The sequence below is a fragment of the Mustela nivalis genome (assembly GCF_964662115.1).
Source record: "Mustela nivalis genome assembly, chromosome: 5".
NCBI lineage: Eukaryota > Metazoa > Chordata > Mammalia > Carnivora > Mustelidae > Mustela > Mustela nivalis.
In genome coordinates, this window is record NC_139024.1 from 41,173,952 (window position 1) to 41,196,301 (window position 22,350).

Here is a 22,350-nt window from a genome sequence, read left to right on the forward strand (position 1 = left end):
GCTTCTGCACAGCAAAGGAAACAGTCAACAATACAAAGAGGCAACCCACGGAATGGGAGAAGATATTCACAAGTGAGACTACAGACAAATACGCTGCATTTAAAAAAAAAAAATGGTGGTTTTTTTTGATGCTGAGACATTTTGTTGTATACACGTCTCATCACTCAGTTGCTATTCTCTTCAAACACTTAAAGAGAAAGAGATCACAAAATATACCCTATTCATTTTTATCCTTTTGTAAGTTTTAGAGTTAATTCATTTTTTAAAAAAAAGTTATTTTAATTCAATTAACACATATGTATTATTGGTTTCAGAGGTGAAGGTCAGTGATTCATCAGTATTACACAACACACAGTGCTTACCACAACACGACCCTCCCCATGTCCATCATCTAGCCCACCATCCTCTCAGTCCCCTCCCCTCCAGCAACCCTCAGTTTATTTCCTAAGATTAAAAGTCTCTTATGGTTTGTCTCCCTCTCTGATTGAGTCTTGTTAAATTTTTTCCCACTCTTCCCCTATGATCCTCTACCTTGTTTCTTAATTCCACAGATCAGTGAGATTGTGTAATAATTGTCTTTATCTGATTGACTTATTTGTCTTAGCATAATACCTTCTAGTTCTATCCACGTTGTTGTAAATGGTATGATTCCTTTCTTTTTCTTTTCTATATATATACCACATCTTATTTATCCATTCATCCACTGATGGACATCTGGACTCTTTTCCATAGTTTGTCTATTGTGGAAGTTGCTGCTATAAACATTGGTTGCATGTGCTCCTTTGGATCATATCCCTGTGTTATTCCTGACTTTAGGGGATAAGCTTTCCATTTTTCCCCCCTGAGAAAGATATTCACTGTGGGCTTTTCATAGATGGCTTTTATGATATTGAATTATGTTCCCTCTGTCCCTACATTCTGAAGAGTTTTAATCAAAAAGGATGTTGTACTTTGTCAAATGCTTTTTCTTTTTTTTTTTTATGATTTTATTTATTTATTTGACAGACAGAGATCACAAGTAGGCAGAGAGGCAGGCAAAGAGAGAGAGGAGGAAGCAGGTTCCCTGCTGAGCTGAGAGCCTGATGTGGGTCTCGATCCCAGGACCCTGGGATCATGACCTGAGCCAAAGGCAGAGGCTTTAACCCACTGAGCCACCCAGGTGCCCCTGTCAAATGCTTTTTCTGCATCAATTGAGAGTGTCTTGTCCTTTATTTTATTTATGTAGTATATCAGATTGATTGATTTACAGATGTTGAACCACCTTCGCAGCCCAGGATGTAATGTATTCTGGAGAATGTTACATGTGCGCTCAGGAAGAATGTGTATTCTGTTCCTTTGGGGTGGAATGTTCTGAATATATCTGTAACATCCAGTGTGTCATTCAAATCCTTATTTCTTTGTTGGATTTATGGTCCAATGATCTGTGTATTGTGAGCAGAGTGTTAAAGTCCCCTACTATTATTGTATTATTATTGATTTGTTTCTTTGGTTTTGTTATTAATTGGTTTATATAATTGGCTGCTCCCACGTTAGGGGCATCAGTATTTATCATTGTTCGATCTTCTTGTTGGATGGACCCTTTAAGTTTGATATAGTGTCCTTCCTCATCTCTTACTCCAGTCTTTGGTTTTTAAAATCATGTTTGTGTGATATAAGGATTGCCAACTGAGCTTTCTTTTGATGTTCATTAGCATGAAAAATGGTTTTCCACCCCCTGACTTTCAATCTGGAGGTGCTTTGGGTCTAAAGGGACCCTTTTGCAGACAGCATGTTGATGGCTATTTTTTTTTTTTAATCCAATCTGATGCCCTGTGTCTTTTGATTGGGGCATTTAACCCATTCTGTGTAACTATTGAAAGATATGAATTTAGTGCCATTGTATTGCCTGTGAGGTGACTGTTACTGTATATTGTCTCTGTTCCTTTTCGGTCTATGTTACTTTGGGCTCTCTCTTTGTTTAGAGGACCCCTTTCAATATTTCTTGAATGGCTGTGATCACAAATTATTTTAGTTTCTGTTTTTCCTGGAAGCTTTTTATCACTCCTTCTATTTTGAATGATATCCTAGCTGGATTAAGTATTCCTGGCTGCATATTTTTCCCATTTAGCATCCTGAATGTATCGTGCCGGTCGTTTCTGGTCTGCCAGGTCTCTGCGGATACGATTGGACTGCTGCCAATCTAACATTTCTACCCTTGTAGGTTACAGACCTTTTGTCTCGAGCTGCTTTCAGGATTTTCTCTTTGTCTCGAGATTCGTAAGTTTCACTATTATATGTTGGGGTGTTAACCCATTTTTATTGATTTTGGCGGGGTTGGATCTCCATGCCTCCTGGATTTTGATGCCTGTTTCCTTTCCCAGATTAGGGAAGTTCTCTGCTATGATTTGCTCCAAAATGTTTTCCTCTCCTTTCTCTCTTTTCCCTTTTTCCTGGGATCTCAGTTATTTCAGTATTGTTACAGTTTATGGTATCACCTATCTTTCGAATTCTCCTCTCATGATCCAGTGTTGTATATCTCTCCTTTTCTTAGCTTCTTTATTCTCCATTGTTTGGTCTTCTATATCACTAATTCTGTCTTCTGCCTCATTTATCCTAGCAATTAGAACCTCCTTTTTTGATTGCATCTCATTAATAGCCTTTTTGATTTCACTTGGTTAGATTTCAGGTGTTTTATTTCTCCAGAAAGGGAGTCTCTAGTGTCTTCTCTGCCTTTTTAATCCCAGCTCGTATCTTTATAATTGTTATTTTGAAGTCCTGTTCTGACATCTTACTCTTTAGGTCCATACTGATTAGGTCCTTGGCAGTTGGTACTGTGTCTTGTTCTCTTTTTTGAGGTGAGTTTTTCCATCTTGTCATTTTGTCCAGAGAAGAATAGATGACTGAAAGAACAAAATACTAAAGTGGCAGCAAGAATCCCAGAGAAATATACACTAATGAAATCAGAAGAGACCTGAAATGTCTGTCGGGGGGACAAAGAGAGATAATATAATTAAGATAATATAATTAAGATAGGTGAGCAGAATAGAGCAATACACTCAATTCTGTATGTATTTTGGTCTGTTTTTTTGAAAACTGGATCCCAGAATTGTAAAGGAAGAAAAACTGATGTATTTACAAAAGTAAAATTAAATACAGTGGAAGGATAGAATGTAACTCTTAAAATGTAAATTAAAAGGAAAAAACAGAACAGGAAAAGCAACAACAACAATAACAAAAGGAAGGGATATAAACTGAGAATTGAAGAGAAAAGAGCAGTACATTATCTCTTGAGTGTATTTTGGTCATTGTCTTAGAGGAAACTACTTCTCAAAAATGTAAAGGAAGAAAAACATATATGTATATATATGTATATATACATATATATAATTAAATACATTGAAAGGATAGAATATAAATGTAAAGATGATAATTAAAAATACTTTAACAAAAGAACACCCCCCCCTACAAAAAACTAAAAACAAAAAACACAACAACCAAGAAGAAGTAAGGAAGAAAGAAAAAAATATTATTAGGCCGGGGGGATAGAACAGAGCCATAGAGTCGATTTTACGTGTATTTTGTTCTGTTAGAAGAAACTGCAAAATTGTAGAGAAGGAAAAACTTATATACACAAAAATAAGGTTAAACACAATGACGGGATAAATGGCTGTAAAAAAGAAAATTAAAAATGGCTTGAAAAGGAGTTTTTTAGAGAAAAACAGTTAATCATTTCTGTCTCCCTGGTCTCCATCTGCACTCTCTGCATACCCAGTCTGTGACTGAACATTTATTTGTCAGGCACACGTCCTTTTTTTGAGGCTCCAAACCCAGCAGAGTCCTACGGTGCTCTTCTGTACTGCTCTTCCCAGCAGAGGAAGGTGAGTCTCACTGATTCTGCCACTTGTTGGGTCTCTGCTTGAAGAGCAGTGGCCCGACTGTGTCCCGGATCACAGTTTATAACAACCCCAAGCTGAGAGTCCACTCCTGGGCTCACTCTTTGCAACTGGCTTGTCTGCTCCAATACATGGAAGCTCTGCCACACTCAGGTACCCCTGGTCTTCCTGTGACCCTGGGGATCCTGATATCACACTGTCCCAGTGAGGGTTCCACTCTCCCAGTTAGCAGTCTGAGTGATGTCCGTCCTAAAAGTTCCGACTTTGTGCTCTGCTGCTCTCTTCCCATATATCATCTCGGATTCGCTTCTCTGCACCTCGTACCTTGCAGACAGTGGTCGCTTTTCTATTCATAGAGTTGCAGCTCTTCTTTTTTTCAGTCTCTGGTCAAGTTTGCAGTTATTCAGAATGTTTTGATAGCTATCTTGCTGAATTCCTGGGACCAGACAAAGTTAAGATCTCTTACTCCTCCACCATCTTGGACCCCACAGCTCTCATTGTGGTTTTGATTTATATTTCCCTAATGACGAGTGATGTTGAGCATTTTTTCATGTGTTTGTTGGCCATTTGGATGTCTTCTTTGGAAAAATATCTGTTCATGTTTTCTACTCATTTCTTGGTTGGATTATTTGTTTTATGGGTGTTGGGTTTGATAAGATCTTTATAGATTTTGGGTGCTTGCCCTTTAAAAAGGTTAAGCTTGAATACTTAGAATACTCACATATCTTGGTATCCTTTTCTAAAAATGTTGGTGTATTATAAATCATGGTTATATGAGGATATAATTAGATTTTATTATTGATTCTAGGAGGATTCTAAAGGTATATTTAAAAAAATTTTTTTTAATTTAATTTTATTTTTTCAGTGTTCCAAGATTCATTGTTTATGGACCACACCCAGTGCACCATGTAATATATGCCCTGTAATATATGCCACCACTATGCTCACCAACCCTGCCAAGCTCCCCAAAGATATTTTAAAATGTTATGTTCAAGTAGAATCTTAAATGACTCAGTTTTATATACTTAAGAACAAAAGAAAAAGAGTAATAAATCCAGAATGGGGTTGTTACTAGTTTAAGTGCATTGCTTTCTAGTACCTAAAATATACTTTGCTTAGTCTTATCTCTGAAACCTATTTTGTGTCAAAAACCCCAGAGCTGTGGTTTTTTTCTGCTAGTTCTATCCGTTCCTTTTCCTCATTCCCAAGGATTTTCATTTCTTTCCCTATTTTATTTTATTCCTTAGAATTTCTAGTTTTAGTCTAGGGACTATGAGTGCGCATATGTGTCCACCTATACTGTTTACAGAAGTGTTTACCCTATGAGAAGTAGAAAACATCTCACCAGGCTGAAGTAGGTTGAGGCCTTTCTGTGAAAGAATCTGTAAGTAGATGCATGAAAGAGAACTAGTTGGAATTTTAACGTGGACATAGGAGGCTAATGACAACACAATTAATGAAAGCAGGTATCCTTTAAAGGTGTTATGTAAAGGAACGCCTGGGTGGCTCAGTCGTTTAAGTGTCTGTCTTCGACTCATTTCATGATCCCAGGGTCCTGGGATCAAGTCCTACATTTGGCTCCTTGCTCTACGGGGAGCCTACTTCTCTCTCTGCCTGCCACTCCCCCTGCTTGTGGGCTCGCTCTCTGACAAATAAATAAATAAAAATATTTAAATAAAAGTGTTAAGTAAAATTTTAAATGAACCATGTAATTGCTCTGGTCATTAAATTGTTGATAAATGCCTAAATTTAAGTATATGAAGAAACTGTAACAGAGGTATAATATATTTTGCTATTTTGTTTGTGAAGTATTTTATACAGTAGTTTAGATATAAGTCTTAGGTCCTATTTTTATATGATTTCTATTATTTTTTCTGTGCTAGCTTAAAACTGATAAAAAGAATAAGGGAAATGTTATATGTGTGGTTTTTTTTTTTTAAGATTTTATTTATCCATTTGACAGAGAGAAATCACAAGTAGACAGAGAGGCAGACAGAGAGGAGGAAGCAGGCTCCTGCTGAGCAGAGAGCCCCATGCAGGACTCGATCCCAAGACCCTGAGATCATGACCTGAGCCGAAGGCAGCGGCTTAACCCACTGAGCCACCCAGGCGCCCCTATATGTGTTTTTATATTATGGAAAACAAAGTTTATTTCTTAAGGTCTCACTACCATTTTTTCTACTTTATTAGGCTGTAGAACATGTTTAGTTTATAGATAAATGCCATTTGGTATCCCAGTATGGTTTATCTTCATCAATAGATAATCAGTGTCTCTCCCTCTTTCTCTCTCTGTCTCCCCCCACCCCAATGATTTTATTTATTTGTGAGAGAAAGAGAGAGGGAGAACATGCACACAAGTAGGGGGAGTGGCAGGCAGAGGGAGAAGCAGACTCCCTGCTGAGCAAGGATCCAGATGAAGGATTTGATCCCAGGACCCTAGGATCACAACCCAAGCTGAAGGCAGATGTTCAATCGACTGAGCAACCCAGGCATCCCTATTCAGTGTCTCATAAAGGTTTTATGTGTGGTAGCTAACTGTGTTACTTTACCCATTAACCAAGAGAGGAACTATGGCATCATTCTATAGTCTGCAACTTCTTGAACAGCCTCTTGGCAGTGATGCCCAACAGGGGAAGTCATATTTCTTGCTAATCAGTATGACTTTGAGGACAGTCCAAATTGTATCATCTAGAGAAATTCAGTTACAAAACCTTAACTGCAGTGAGCTCAGGCCAGCTGCATAGTCCCTATAAGACTGCCCTCACTTCAGATAGCAGCTACAAGTTTTGGGCCCCTTTTTCTCAGACCTGCTGGCTACAAATTCTGGGGTTCCCAGGGACTCCCTCAGGTTTGGTAATTCAGTAGAATGACTCAGAGACTCAGAATAGCACTGTACTTATCATTACAGTTTTATAATAACAAGAACCACATGGGACAACATTTGGGAGGGGCCCATATTTGCAGCTTCTGGTGATCCCTTCCTGGGGAGACATGGAAGGCATTGCCCACTTCTGGCTAAGATGCATTGACAGTACCCAAAGAGTATTGCCAACCAGGGAGCCTTTGGTGTCCAAATTTTATATTGTAATTCAGTCACATATTGCCTGCATGGCTGACCTTTTAGTCTTCAGCCCTTCTGAGATGTTTGGACTAATATATGTAGTCTGCAGTTCTTTTGGAGGACAGAACTGATAATGGCATGTTCCAGAGTCTTTATTGTAATTCACATTGTGTGAGTCTCTGGTGGCCAAACACCTTAGGCAAACAAAGGTATCCTTGTCAGGCAGTACATTCCAGCGGCTTAGAGGTCAGCTCCTGGTAATGGAGGGCAAAGGCCAGACCACTCTTTTGGTAAAGTTAATTTTTCAGTACACACCTGTTCAAAGGATGTGTTTTTGAATGAGATGTAGTATTTTTTTAAAGTTTACCATGTAGCTCTTTGTTTGCAAGTCTTAAATTTTATTTTAAAAATAAATAAATATGATTCCCCCTTATGTTCAAATTAGAAATATTTAACTTCTTTCTTTAATTTTTGTCCCTTTTCTTATGACATTCAGACCAGCCACTTATGAAGTTTAATTTTATTTTTATTGCATTACATATGTGTTTATGGTTAAGTGCCCTTTCTGTTCTTGTACTCTTTCCTGAAGTGCTTATTTTTCTTCCAAACTAGTAGGTTATGCTCTTTTACCCACAAAGGAAATATTTACCTATACTTTTTACCAGCTGCAATCTGTGTAAACATTCTGGAAGACATTTAGGAGAGAAAAAGTACTTTAATAACCATGCTAATGAAGCTTGGACTATATAGGCAGGTAGGAGCACTCAAAGCTATTTAGTTGTGATCATGATGCCTAACAGATTGTTTTAGAAAGTTCTAGTGGAGGGGTGCCTGGGTGGCTCAGTGGGTTAAGCCTCTGCCTTTGGCTCAGGTCATGAACTCAGGGTCCTAGGATCATACCCCATGTCAGACTCTCTGCTTGGCAGGGAGTCTGCTCCTCCCACTTTCCCGACCCCGCCTGCCTCTCTGTCTACATGTGCTATCTCTCTGTTATTTGACAGAATAAATAAATAAATAAAATAAAATAAAATAAAAAAGTAAATAAAATCTTTCAAAAAAAGAAAGTTCTAGTGGAGGTGAGTAGAAATAGTTTGGAAAGAGGAAGTTAATGTTTAAGCGAGAAGACCAGTTAGGACCCAATTAGTGTTATCCCTGCTGAAAATAATGAAATTAATAAGGAATGATATATGAGAAAGTTACTATGATAGATGATTTTATTTTTTAAAAAATCTTACCCCTTCAATAATCTGTAAATAAATTAATAACTTTTAATCTTCTCTTAATGATTTTTTGTTTTCATTTTACATAGTTTCTTGAGATAATGCCATGTGTTTTCTATCTAACTATATCTATTGGCTTGTTTTTATTTATTTATTTTATTAGATTTTTATAAAAAAATTTTTTTGAGAGAGTGAGCATGCTTGTGATTCTCTCTCCCTCTCCCTTTACCCCTCCCCTGCTTGTGTGTGTGCCCCTGAGTGTGGGTGCATGCTCTCTCTTTCTCTCTAGCTCTAAATAAATAAATAAATAAGTAAAATCTTAAAAAAAAAACACACAAACCATAAAATGGGGATAATAATGGTCCCTATTTCATAATATTGAAGGCTAAAATGAGTTAATATATGTAAAGTGCTTAGAAGAGTGCTGGCATATAATGTTTAGATGTTTTACCTCTTCTCATCTGTTTTGTTTTCATGAATACATGATTAGTACTCAGTAAACATTTGGATACAACTGGATGAGAGACGAAATTATAATTACTTTTCTATTTTCTCAGAAGTCTTTAAACAGCTCTACTAGGGGCGCCTGGGTGGCTCGGTGGTTGGGCCGCTGCCTTCGGCTCAGGTCATGATCTCAGGGTCCTGGGATCGAGTCCCGCATCGGGCTCTCTGCTCAGCAGGGAGCCTGCTTCCTCCTCTCTCTCTCTCTGCCTGCCTCTCTGCCTACTTGTGGTTTCTCTCTGTCGAATAAATAAATAAAATCTTTAAAAAAAACAAACAAACAAAAAAAAAACAAAAAAAAAAACAAAAAAAATAAACAGCTCTACTAAATGTACTTTACTGTAAAATGATTCTTTTATGTATATTTAGATCCATATTAACCACAAGTCATAAACTGCTAGGCTCCAAAAATTTTAAGTTCCTGTAATACTTATAAAACATTGAGTTTGCTTGTAGATCAAGATGTGCTCTCCAGTTCATCATAGTTCTTACTACTACTTTCTTATACCCAGTCCTGTTCAGGTTCATGGGCTAGCATCTGCAGGTGTTTGAGTTTGGGACCTCCAGAGTAGACCCTGACACTAGCTCTTCCAGGATAAAAACTGATAGATCTCTTTTAAATCTCAAACATTTGATAGAATGACTGAGCTATGGCAGCAAATGAATGTTCGTTGAATAAATGAATGGTGCTTCAGTTATGAGATGAAAAAGAAGTCTGTAATAAAGAACTATGCTTGTTCCATGAGGGTGACTTGACTTATTTTGTAGAATTATGAGGGAATTTTGGTAAAAGTAAGACTAACAGCTACCAAAAATAATAAAGAACCTAAATTTCCTAGAGAAATTTTGTTCTTTGATTTCTGACTTGTCATGTGGGATTCACCAGGATTCTTAAGGTTAACTTTAATTGTAGTAATATGGGTGGAAAGAGCCAGTGAAGCTACTTATATTTTGATTAGCTAACTTTATTCTTTTTTTTTTTTTTAAGATTTTATTTATTTATTTGATAGCGATCACAAGTAGGCAGGGAGGCATACGGAGAGAGCGAGAGGAAGGGAAGCAGTCTCCCTACAGAGCAGAGACCCTGATGAGGGGCTCAATCGCAGGACCCTGGGATCATGACCTGAGCTGAAGGCAGAGGCTTTAACCCACTGAGCCACCCAGGTGCCCCTTGATTAGCTAACTTTAATGATAAAGTTGTTGAATCATCACTGGTAAATAATGAAAATCAAATCATTGTTTTTTTTTTTTTTTGCGTAAAGTATTTTTTATCTTTAAAAAATTTTTTAAATTAAATTTAATTTTTTTTCAGTGTTCCAAAAGTCAAAAAGCAGATAATGGTCTTGGCTTATTGGTGAGCAAAAAGGATGAGTTTTGTAGACTGATTTTATACTGATTAGAAGAATACTTAGGGTACAGAAGCATTGAATAATTTTAGCCTAAACCAGAAGTTAGACTTTTGGAAAGAAAAAGTATGAAGAGTAATATCCAGTTGAGTGGAAATTTCCATTTTCTGGTGATTGGTGAAATAAAGCCATGAATTTTAGGGGAGTTACAAAAGTACAGTAAGCAGATACAGGCTACTATATTGAGTAATCTCAGGCAGTTAGTTGGGACTACGTGGGGATATCTGCCCAGAAAATGAGAATAATCCAGAACAGAAAGATGGAGATAGTTTATTCATTTCTTGTTTAAGTATTCCTGTAGTGTATTTTTCTTTACTTTAATGAATCAGTGTTGCAAATTTGGTTTCCCAATTACACTGTGGATTCATTTTCTTCTTCGTGGTAATCTTAAGCTATCATTTTGCTTATTTCTGAAAGGTTCCTTTCTATGCTTTGTAACTTTGCATGTTCTGTTTTGGTTCTTATGTTTCTAATTTCAAGCCCTTTTGCATTATCTTTCTTTGCTTATGCATTTGTAATGATTTGGTTTCCAATTACTTTCTGATTCATGGACACATAAAATACCAATTCAGTCTATCACCTGGTATATAACCTTTTTGTCATTTCCACCAAGTTTTGGTCAATAGAAAGTTATGTGCCTTTTCTAGGATGTTTCAGATGGTATTCCAGTGATGGGATTATGTTCATAGGTAAGCAGGTTAAATTTTTATAAGTAAAACTTTATAACACACTATCATGCTTCATTAATAATTATTTGGTTTATTATGTCTGCTATTTTACCTTTTATCTAATTTTCTTCTAACAATCTGGTGGAAAATAAGATTATAAATCTAAAAAGGAATGTATCTAAATTTAGGATAATTCCCCACATATTCCACTTTAAAGCTTCTCAAGGGTTTGCAGTTATAGGTTTTTATTTTAAAAGTAAGATAGGTTCTAAGAAATTTGTTAGAAGTGTTTTAAAAACAACTTAGGTAATTTAAGTCTTTTTGTAGAAAGGTTGATAGGAAATGGCTAATTATATCATTGCATTTAATGTTTTTGCTAATGAATCAAAATTAAGGTATTATTTAGGCATATTGGCCTAGACTTATATTATCATTGGGTCCCCAATATCCTTAGTCCTAACTAGATTTCTAGCGTTAGTAGGCAGTCAGGAAATATCTACCTAATGAACACTGGTTGAAATTTTATTTTTATAGAGGTGTTATCATCCAGTAAATTATCTAAGAAAAACTTAGGTTAGCACTTCTTATGTAAGAATACCAGTGCAACTTATAAATAAGTTTTATTTAAAATATAGAAGAGGAAAAAACCACAGTAGCTAAAAAGTATAGAATATTCTGTTTTGGAATGTAATGTCAGAGACAAAAAGAATACCAAAATAAAATTTTAAATTACCTGCTATTTAAGTCATTAAAATAAAAGCTGACTTTTCAAGCCATGCTATTTTAACTGTAGAGAGTGAATCTCTTTTTGGCTCCTTGGTTAACTGTTCTTTCTTTGAAGACTGTCTGACTTCTCTCAGACTGCCCATCACCCTTGTTGAATACAACTTCTCTATGTTTGGTTTGATCTATCTGTTACCCAGGCTTTTCCATTTCTTCACAATTTATATCTCAGTGATTTTCTTTTGATTAGTCACTTTGACTGGGGCAACTTCTTTCTGGCTACTATTCCTACTTTAAAGTTTTAAATGCAGACACATTGCTTTCTAACCACAACTGCCATCTCTTTAAGAACTTGTAAGATATTTCATCCAGACATTTCATCCACTTCTCTGCCATCCAGTGAACTGAGGCTCTGCCGTTTTCAACCATATCTGGATTTTAATAACTCTAGGAGCATGTGGTTCTCTTCAGTGGGCTTACGATTTCAGCCTAGGTGGCTCTTCCCCCCCCCCCCCTGAACTTTCTAAGTTCTCTAGAGTTCTTAGTTTCTTAAGGTAGAAGTTGATATCATTGATTTGTGACTTCTTTTCTGATTAGTAATCTAGTACAATAAATTTTTCTTAAGTGCACTTTAGCCACATCCCTCAAATCTCAGTTATTGTGTTTTCATCTTCATTCTGTTTGAAATACTTAAGTTTTCCCTTTTGATTTTTTCTTTTATTCATGGGTTATTTACTACTATGTTACTAAGTTTCCAAATATCGGAGGATTTTCCCAGATATATTTTCCTTAATATTTAATTTAATTTAATTCATTGTGATCAGAGAATATACTTTGTATGACTTTGATTTATAAATGTGCTGTATGCACTTGGGAAAAAGTGTTTTTTCCTGTTTTTGGGTACAGTGTTGTATAAATGTCAGCTAAGTCAGGTTGTTTAGTGTTGCTGTAGTGTTCCATATTCTTACTGATTTTCTGTCTGCTGGTGTTCTGTAAGTGTTGTTGGTTGAACTGGGGAGACCCTGGACCCTGGGGCCTCAACGCAGCCAGACAAAGGAGTTACTGAAGGTTCTTGGCCTTGTAATAAGAATGAATTCAAGGATAGACATGCAGCACAGTGGATGAGCAACACGAGCAGGAAAGTTTACTAGGTGAAAAATAGAGATGAGAGCCCCTGAGCTCGAATGAGAGAGCAGGAGAGAGAGTCCGAAAGAGGCAGAGACAGAGTTGCATACCCAGGGGTTTGGGTTTCTATCTTGTATTGATAGTTGTTAACTAGGGGGCAGAATACTTATTACTTGGAGTGGGGATTTCTTGGGAGCAGGATTTCATGCTTTTTCTTTTTTATTTGGTCAGGGATATTTGGCTTCCTTTGTCAGCCACCTTGGGCTCTCTGGTTTGCTCTAGATCATGTGGCTTTGTTTTGGATTGCTGCCAGCACAGGCCTCTGACTTGCCCAGTAGTGGCCATGACTTCTTCTTTGCCCACCTCCAGATATCCTGTTAGAATCTAACTAACTGCCTGCTCTGGCGTAAGTGTTTTCAAGATATCTTTACCTCTACTGAATGTTTTTTTATTTCTACTTGTTGAATTATTTACTCAGAGCAGAGTCCTAAATTCTCCATGTATAATTGCAGATTTTTGCCTTGTTTTTATTATCTACTCTTGTCAGTTTTTAAAAAATGCATTTTTGACTCTATTTTTTTTGAGTTGCATATACATTTAAGGTTGTTATAGATTGTTTTTAATCTCTAGTAATATTTCTTGTTCTTAAGTCTTCTTTGTCTCATATTAATATAGACTAGCCACTTCAGCTTTCTTTTCATTAGCATTAGGATTTTTTTTTTTTAAGATTTTATTTATTTATTTGACAGATTGAGACCACAAGTAGGCAGAGAGGCAGGCAGAGAGGGAGGGAGAAGCAGGCTCCCTGCCCAGCAGAGATCCCAATGTGGAGCCTGATCCCAGGACCCTGAGATCATGACCTGAGCCAAAGACAGAGGCTTAACCCACTGAGCCACCCAGGTGCCCCTGTTCGGATTTTTTTTTTTAAGATTTTATTTTTTTATTTGACGAGATAAAGGAGTGGAGGGAGAGGTAACACAAGCAGGGGAGTGGGAGAGGGAGAAGCAGACTTTCCCTGAGCATGGAGCCCAATGTGGGGCTCTATCCTAGGACCCCGAGATCATAACCTGAGCCAAAGGCAGACACTTAACGACTGAGCCACGCAGGCACCCCTAGGATTTTTTTTAAAAAATATTTTGTTTATTTATTTGACTGAAAGTATAAGCAGGGGGAGCGGCAGGCAGAGAGAGAGGGAGACTGGGAGCCTGATATGGGAATTGATCCCAGCATCTTGGCATCATAATCTGAGCCAAAGGCAAATGCTTAACCGACTGAGCCACCCAGGCGTTCCACTGTTAGGATTTAATACCTTTTCTGTCCTTGTATATTTAACTTTCTATCTTCCATCCAGCTTTATTGAGGTATAATTAACCTGTAACATTGTGTAAATTTAATCTGTCCTACTTTTAATTTAATCTCTATGTACAAAGTGGATTTATTTTGGGCAGAATAGAGTTAGTTGGTTCTTGAATTTTTTTTTCCCAGTCTGACAATTTCTCCCTGTTAAGTGGGGTGCTTACACCATTTGAATTTAATGTAATTATTACTGTGGTTTGATATGGATTTACCATCTTACTACTTTTTTTTTATTTGCCTATGTGTTCTCATTTCCTTTTTCCTCCATCATTTGGATTACTTGAGAATGTTTGGATTTCATTATAGCTCCACTTTAGGCTTATTAGGTATACATCTTTATTTTAGGATTTAGCCTAAATCCTAAATCTAACCTTTCACTGTTTACCTTTAGATAATATATCACTTTTTAGTTGGCGTAAGAACCATACAACAATATCATTCCATTTCCTGTCATATATTTGCTTCTAAACATGTTAAAACCACACAGTTCATTTTGATATTTTTTACTTTAATTATCTTTGAAAGAAATGAAGAACATATATTTTATACTCTAGTTCTCAGCCATTTCTTTTTTTCTTTTTTCTTTCTTTCTTTCTTTCTTTTTTTTTTTTTACCAATCATCTTTTATTAGATGTTAATTCTCAACTAGGATATGAAAGGATTCAGGGTGCTAGGCAAAAGTGATGTCAAGAATGCAGAATGTGCCTCCACATTGGGTCCTCTTCAGTGGTTCACCATATCCGGATGACGCCCCCTTTTTTTCACATTGATATTCTATTCTGGGACCAGTAGTAACCTCTTTGCATTAGGAGTGGAATTCTGCATCAGTATCTAATCTGACAGCTCTCCTAGTTTGATATCCATAAGCTTCTTCTTCATTATCGGTACAGATGATGCCATCTGAAGTCCTGGGTGTCTATTACATCTAGTTTTCAGCCATTTCTGATGTTCTTTATATTTTTTGTTTAGATACAGTTTTTGTTGTTTGTATCATATTTATTCTACCAGAAAACTTTCTTTTAAAATCTTTGTTACAGCCTGGTGGATATTCATTTTATCAGATTTGTCTGTTGGAAATTTTTTTTATTGTGTCCCTGTTTTTTTTTTTTTTTTTTTTTAAGATTTTATTTATTTATTTGACAGAGAGAGAAATCACAAGTAGGCGGAGGCAGAGAGAGAGAGAGAAGCAGGCTCCCGCTGAGCAAAGAGCCCGATGCGGGGCTCGATCCCAGGACACTGAGATCATGACCTGAGCCGAAGGCAGCGGCTTAATCCACTGAGCCACCCAGGCGCCCCGTGTCCCTGTTTTTTTAAAAGATGTTTTCATTCGCTAAAGATTTTGGGGTTTATAGTTTTTCTATTAGTACTTTGAAGCTGGTATTCTATTATCTCCTGGTTTACATAATCCATGACAAAGAATCCGCTGTCGTTCTTATTTTTGTACCTCTGCATTTAAGTTTTTTCCTTCTTACTGTGGTTTGTGTAATTTTTTCCCTTAAATCCTTCTTGTTATCTAGGCTACTATTGGGATGTGTGCTTGTGCAAATGTGTGTTTAATTTTCCAGTAATCTGAGATATTGTTCCTTCCAGTTGTTTGTTTCCTTAACACTTTCTTTTTTAAAATCATTTCAGTTGTGTAGATGTTATATCTTTTTCATCTCTCAGCTCTCTGATTCTCAGTTTCTTCTCCCCCACCTTTCTTTTTTGTATTTCAGTGGGAAGAAGTGATACACTTTTCTTCTTCAAGATTCTTTCTTCTTCAGTGATTCTTTCCTTTGTTGTGTTCAGTCAGCTGATAATCTCATTTATTATTATTCCCATTGATTAGCATTCTTTTTCTCTGATACTATTTTTTTATATCTTACATTTCTACTTGTCTCATGTTTATAGCTTTCATCTCTTTGTGTTGAAATTCCAGGTTTGTTCATATGTGTTTTTCACCTTTTCCTTTAAAATGTTAAGGTTATTTTAAAGCCTTTGATAATTGCAAAACATGAGCTGTTTCTGAGTCTCGTTCTTTTGACTGTCTTTATCTACTAAATGTAGTTTTTCTTCTTGCTTTGTATATATGTGGTAATTTTTTATTGAGTGCTAGATATTTTTTTTTCCTGTTTGAACAACAGAGGCTGAGGTAAATATATATGTGCTTAGTAATGGGTATACCTCTTTCAGTTTGTTAATAGGTCTCATTTGAAGCAATGGGTTAGTGGTTGAATGACTCCGTTCTCTATTTGAGATGTGTTTGTATTGCTATATAGTTATCTTTGGTGCTCTAAGGACTTCACATTCCTTCAGCACATGACTGCTGTTAATGGACTTATTGAGAGTGTGGAGCAAAGAACAGTTTCTACCAAAAGGTGAATCAGTACAAAAGATGAATTCTCCCAAAGGTGGATAAGTTTATATGCCTCTTCTTCCTTTGGAGGGGCTTGGGATTCAGTACATCCTGTTTCCTAGAGACCTCAGCTCTCTAATAGCCTTGAAGAAAGTCATGCTTTTATAGATTATTTGCTTTTTTATAATTTTCAGATTAGAAGCAACATTCTCTTACCACTTTTTATATAAGTGAAACTGGAACTTTCCCTTAAACCAGATATACATGCATTTATTTATTTATTTATTTATTTAAAACCAGACTTTTAAAGATAACTGTAATAGAGGGGCGTGTGTGTGGCTTTGTCTGTCAAACATCTGCCTTCGGCTCAGGTCATTATCCCAGGGTTTTGGGGTCGAATCCCATATTGGGCTCCCTGGTCAACGGGGAGTCTCGCCCCACTTCCCCGCCCTCTTCCACCTTCTTGTGCTCTCTCTGTGTGTGTTTCAAATAAATAAATAAATAAATAAATAAATAAAATCTTTTTAAAAAAGATAACTTTAAAGGAGCTAAACACTTTTAAGATTATGGACATAGACATACAGAGTGAATGAAGGGGAAAGAACTTTTCTAATGTTATTCAATTTCTGCTTTTAACTTGGCATAACATTTATTGTGAAATTTGCACATGCAATTTGAAGTATGTTGTAACTCAGGAGACAAGAGTGAAAATAATGGAAATAAGTTAAATGACTTAAATTTTGGCTCTAACTATGAAGATACTGATATATAGAAGATGCCCATAACAAGTTTGGATAAATTTTCTCTCGAGTTGTGAATGGGAAAAAGCAGTATTTTTAACTTAACATACTTTACATATATGAATTGAAATATGAACAAGTACGTCCATTAATGATAAATTATACAATATTAATACAATATTTAGATTTTATCTCTATTCCTAAAATGATTTTTCCTCCTTCGGGTATTTTCCTTACCTTCATATGCCACTTTTTCAAATAGTACATGATACAGTACATTTAAAGTCTATAAACATTGGGGCGTCTTGGTGATTCTGTTGTTCGGGTGCCTTACTTGGTTTTGGCTCTAATCATGATCTCAGGTTGTGAGAGCAAGCCCTGCATTGGGCTCTGTGCTCAGTGCAGAGTCTGCCATCTCCTTCCCTTTCTGTCCCTCCTCTCTGCTCATGCCTTTGCACATGTGTATGCTGTCTCAAAAAAATAAACAAAATTTTAATTAAAAAAAAAAATCTACAAACCTTAAATGATGATTAGAGGACTGATATACATAAGATGTTGCAAAAATCTTTGGGCATTTATTTCAGAGTGGAAGCAGACTTTCTTTGGTTATTTTCTTATTTTTATTCGAAATCAGTTCTTTTTTTTTTTTTTAAGATTTTATTTACTTTGGCAGAGAGCACAGCAGGGGGAGTGGCAGGCAGAGGGAGAGGGAGAAGCAGGCTCCCCAAAGAGCTTGGGGAGCCCAATATAGGATTCAGTTCCAGGATCCCAGGATCATGACCTGAGCCAAAGAAAGTCACTTAACCACTAAGCTACCCAGGTGCCTGAAATCTGTTCTGTTTTTTAGTTATCTGACCTGAAGCTAGTTACTTAATCTCTCATAGCTTCTGTTTCCTTTTCTGACAAGTTAAATAATAATGCAAAACTCAAAAATACATATCTTGTGAGGAATTACATATTTTGAATGGTATATGTTAAGAACCAAATACAACAGCACTTTATTATAGGTCCTTAGTATGATAGGTACCACTGTAAATAAGTCAAGAAAGACTTTTTTGCTATCTCTGTCTTTCTCTGTCTCTGTAAATAAAATCTTAAGAAAAGGAGGGGGTGCTTGTTGGGTTAAGCATCTGCCTTCAACTCAGGTCATGATCTCAGGGTCATGGGGTTGAGCCCCACATTGGGCTTCCTGCTTAGCAGGGAGTCTGCTTGTCCCTCTCCTCCCTGCTTGTGCTCTCTCCTGCTGTTTCTCTTGATATCTCTCAAATAAATAAATAAATAAAATCTTTAAAAAATATATTGTCTGGAGTAATCAGCAAGGAGTAAAACAAGAGTAAAAACAAGGACTCTTTATCATTTTGACCCAAGAGGTTTCTGATTCATAAAAGTTACAGTAAAATAAAAAATGAAGTTGTTTTCATTTCTGCAGTAGGTAACATCATATTATTTAGAGTCTTACCAACTCTGTACTGTTACTGTGTATGTATTTTGTATACAGGGATTATCTATTATATGAATTTGAGACTTTTAATCTAAGAATGGATAAGCTCTGTTTATTTGCCATAGTATACCTACAATTAAGAAGGACAAATTCTTTTAATCTTTGAAAAGTTTTTTAGGGGTACCTGACTGCCTCAGCTGATAGAACATGCAACTCTTGATCTTGGGATCATGAGTTCAAACCACAGGTTGGGTGTGAAGCCTCCTTAAAAACAAACCAAAAAAAAATTTTTTTTTTAAAGGTGATGTGGCATTTGGTTTTCGTGGCATTATTTCTTAGCGGATTTTTGTGCTATGAATTTAGCAGGTTACCTTTTCTTGCAAGATAGGGTATAAGAAGTATTAAGGTTATACTCTTTGTCTTGCTTGAACCTTTACCCTTCATTAGTTCATGGATAGCTGAAAAAAGTTGAAATAGAACACGAAGGTCTTAATATCTATGCTTCTCAATATGAATACAAATTTCAAGTGTTTTTTTCAGTAGGATAAATATATCATATACATGAAACAAAGGCTTTAATCTAACATTGCCTTCCACATTTCCAGCAAGAATGTAAGCTGATATTTTGACTCTTTTTTTTTTTTTAATTTTATTTATTTATTTGAAAGACGGAGATCACAAGTAGGCAGAGAGGCAGGCAGAGAGAGAGAGAGAGGGAAGCAGGCTTCCTGCGGAGCAGGGAGCCCGATGCGGGGCTCGATCCCAGGACCCTGAGATCATGACCCGAGCCAAAGGCAGAAGCCCAAACCACTGAACCACCCAGGCGCCCCAACTCTTTCATGCTCAGGGTTTATTTATCCTCTCTTAAAAGGAATTTATAAGAAATCAGTGTTTTTAATTTATATAGAATTTTTTATTCCGGCAAATTGCCTTCTCAGTTGGGTAGGTCATTTAAACCTCTGAGCGCATTGGAGACAAATCTATGAATCTCAGAACTGTCCTGAAATTTCTGCCCATTTGGCCAGACTCTGGATAATATGGTTGTAAGATTCCCAATTTGCTGGTTCCCCACTTCCCCACTTAATTCCCCACTCAAGAATTCTTAGTGTTTTAGTAAAAGGGGGGGAAAAAAAAGAACAAAAAAGAAAACTTTATGAGCACTATAGTTCTTTAAAAAAATTGTTAGAATATACATAAAATTTACCTTTTTAGCTGTTGTTAAGCATATAGTTCAGTGGCATTAAAGATGTTCAAATTGTGTAACCATCACCATTATCCAGATTTTTATCATCTTTCCAGATGAAACTCCATACCTGTTAAACACTAACTCCTTATTCTCCCCTTGCCCCACCTGCTCCCTAATTTGTCCCTATGAATTTGACTAAGGAGATTGACAGTTTTGAGGTAATTTTAGATATTCAAACCCACAGTGGTTTTAAAGTTGTTAGAAAGTGGAATTTGCTCTTGTTTTTCTTTGCTGAACTGTCCCCAGTTTAGAGAAATTACAGATTTTGAAGAACGAAGTAGTAGAGAAGACGAAGCCACAGTTTGGGAGGAGACTCACAGATTTTGTTGCATGTGAAATAAATAAAATTTTGGTTGTTGCTTTTAGAATCTCCCTATAGATGAAGTGGTTTAAGAGGATGTGATTGTGATAAAAAGATGTATTACACACAGCATATCCGAAATTTTGGATACAATGTATTTGAATCCCAAACCTATCCTGACTGTGCTATAAGTTGGTCAGTCTCTGGCTCTCCAAAATCCAGAAATCAATGTTTAGCAGTTCCATCAATATATGCATGTTCAGTACTTCAAAACAATAAAAATCTGAAAGAAGTATTTAAAACTATTTGCCCAGAGCTAATGAGAGAGCTTTGGGGCTATACCTACTCTTTAGTAGATAATGACATTGAAAAAAAACTGTATTTATATTTTATACTGTGTATCCCTTATAATACATTTTTGTGCTTGAAAAAATATAAGAAAGACAACAAAACAAAAAGTAGGACCAATTTTTTTTTTTTTTTTTAAATCCTCTACTGGTGGGTTTGGGAAAGACACGGATAATATATTTTTGGTCTGTGATCTCACGTCTGAGCTTGCTTAAGGTTACAGATTCTCAGGGGAGACATCCTGCCCCCACCCTCCTCCATTTATCCCTCCCAAGTTTCTCTGTGGTTTCCTTTTTTGTGTATGTTTTATATTTTATTCCCTGTATTTATTGCTTCTCAGATCTTGTATTTTCACTTTGCTTTTGGCCTCTGTCTTCCTTTTATGCTGGCTCAGAAAGGCATTTAATAATGTGTTTTTCAGGGGCATCTAGGTGGCTCCATGGGTTAAAGCCTCTGCCTTCGGCTCAGGTCATGATCTCAGGGTCCTGGGATTGAGCCCAGCATTGGGCTCCCTGCTGTCAGGGAGCCTGCTTCCCCCACCCTCTCTGCCTGCCTTTCTGCCTACTTTGATCTTTGTCTGTCAAATAAATCAATAAAATCTTTAAAAAAATATGTTTTTCATATTTTATCCATCATTTTGGTTGTTTTTAGTTATGACTGTTTTTCTAGATATCTAGCCTGCTGTGGGGTGACAGTCTTTATACATTTAAAAAAATATTACAATATGGTAACCTAGATCTCTCTGTATCACCTTCCCAATTTTGTATCTCAGTTCTTAAAGCTTATATATTAAGAAATTTTTGTAAAATTTGCAAAAAATTAAAATTCTCTTTAAGTGATTATTATATTTCTAAAAATATGTGTATTTATTTTATAGTTACTTGAAGGAAATTTTGCCAAAGAAGTCAGCCATGAAATGGATGGACTTATTTTTCAGCCTATTGGAGTAAGTTGTGTGCACGTGCGTGCAGTTGAGTGTGTTGTATGTATATAAATTTGTGTCTACACATATTTACAAAGTATAAAATATATATATATATATAAAATGTGTTTTCTTGAGATGTATTTACTTAGCATTGATTACTGCTACATCACTGCCTATCCTTAAATAAATTGTTTATTATATTTCACTTTACACTAAATATATATATTATGAACAGTTGTTTGCTTTTCACTTAGCTTAAGAAATAAACATTGGTCATTATTTTTCAAGGAAGTCGGTCTTTTGGTATAATTCTTTTTTTTAATAATTCTTACAAAACAAATGTTAATTTCTTTACTAGAAATCTATCAGTAACATTACATAAATGCTTATTTCTGTAGCCCATTATACCTTTAAATATTAATATTTCTAAAATTTGTTATTGATGAGTGAAATTAAAAGAATTTTTAATATTTGAAGAAAATATAATTATTTGACTATTACAGATCAAATTTCTGAAACTCACTGAACAACTTGCACTAACTGAATGGTTAAATCATATATTTGGAGTAAGTTACATTTTACTCTGATAGCATGGTTTCTCAACATTAGCATCAGTGATGTTTTTTGCCAGATAATTCTTTGTTGTGAGCAGCTTTCCTGTGTATTATAGGGTGTTTAGCAGCATCCTTGGTCTGGACTTACTAAATGCCAGTATTACCTTTTCCCCCGATCTCATCTCTCCGGGTTGTGAAACCAAAAATATATACATTTACTGCCTGCTTTCTGCTGGAGAGCAAAATTGCCCTAATTGACAACCTGTGCTCTATTGCACTGTTTCTCAAAATACAGCCTATGGACAAGGAACATTACCACCACCCAGAAAGTTATTAGAAAAGCAGCTCCTCTGGGGCAGCTAGGTGGCTCAGTTGGTTGAGTGCTTGTGTTCAGCTCAGGTCATGATCCCAGTGTCTTGGGATTGAGCCCTACATCAGGCTCTCTGCTCAATGCGGAGTCTCTTTCTCCCTCTGCCCCTCTCCCTGCTTGTGCTTTCTCTCTCTTGCTCTGTGCTCTCTCTCAAACAA

At 36.3% G+C, this 22,350-nt stretch overlaps 1 protein-coding gene across 1 annotated transcript in view; it reads left to right on the top strand.

Moving 5' to 3' along the window:
* RNGTT (RNA guanylyltransferase and 5'-phosphatase) overlaps positions 1–22,350 on the top strand; it is a 351,237-nt gene that overhangs the window by 151,306 nt on the left and 177,581 nt on the right. The window contains exon 12 of the mRNA XM_082730606.1: positions 21,221–21,289. Within this exon, the coding sequence (XP_082586732.1) occupies positions 21,221–21,289 (69 nt within the window). The remainder of the gene's footprint in view (positions 1–21,220; positions 21,290–22,350) is intronic.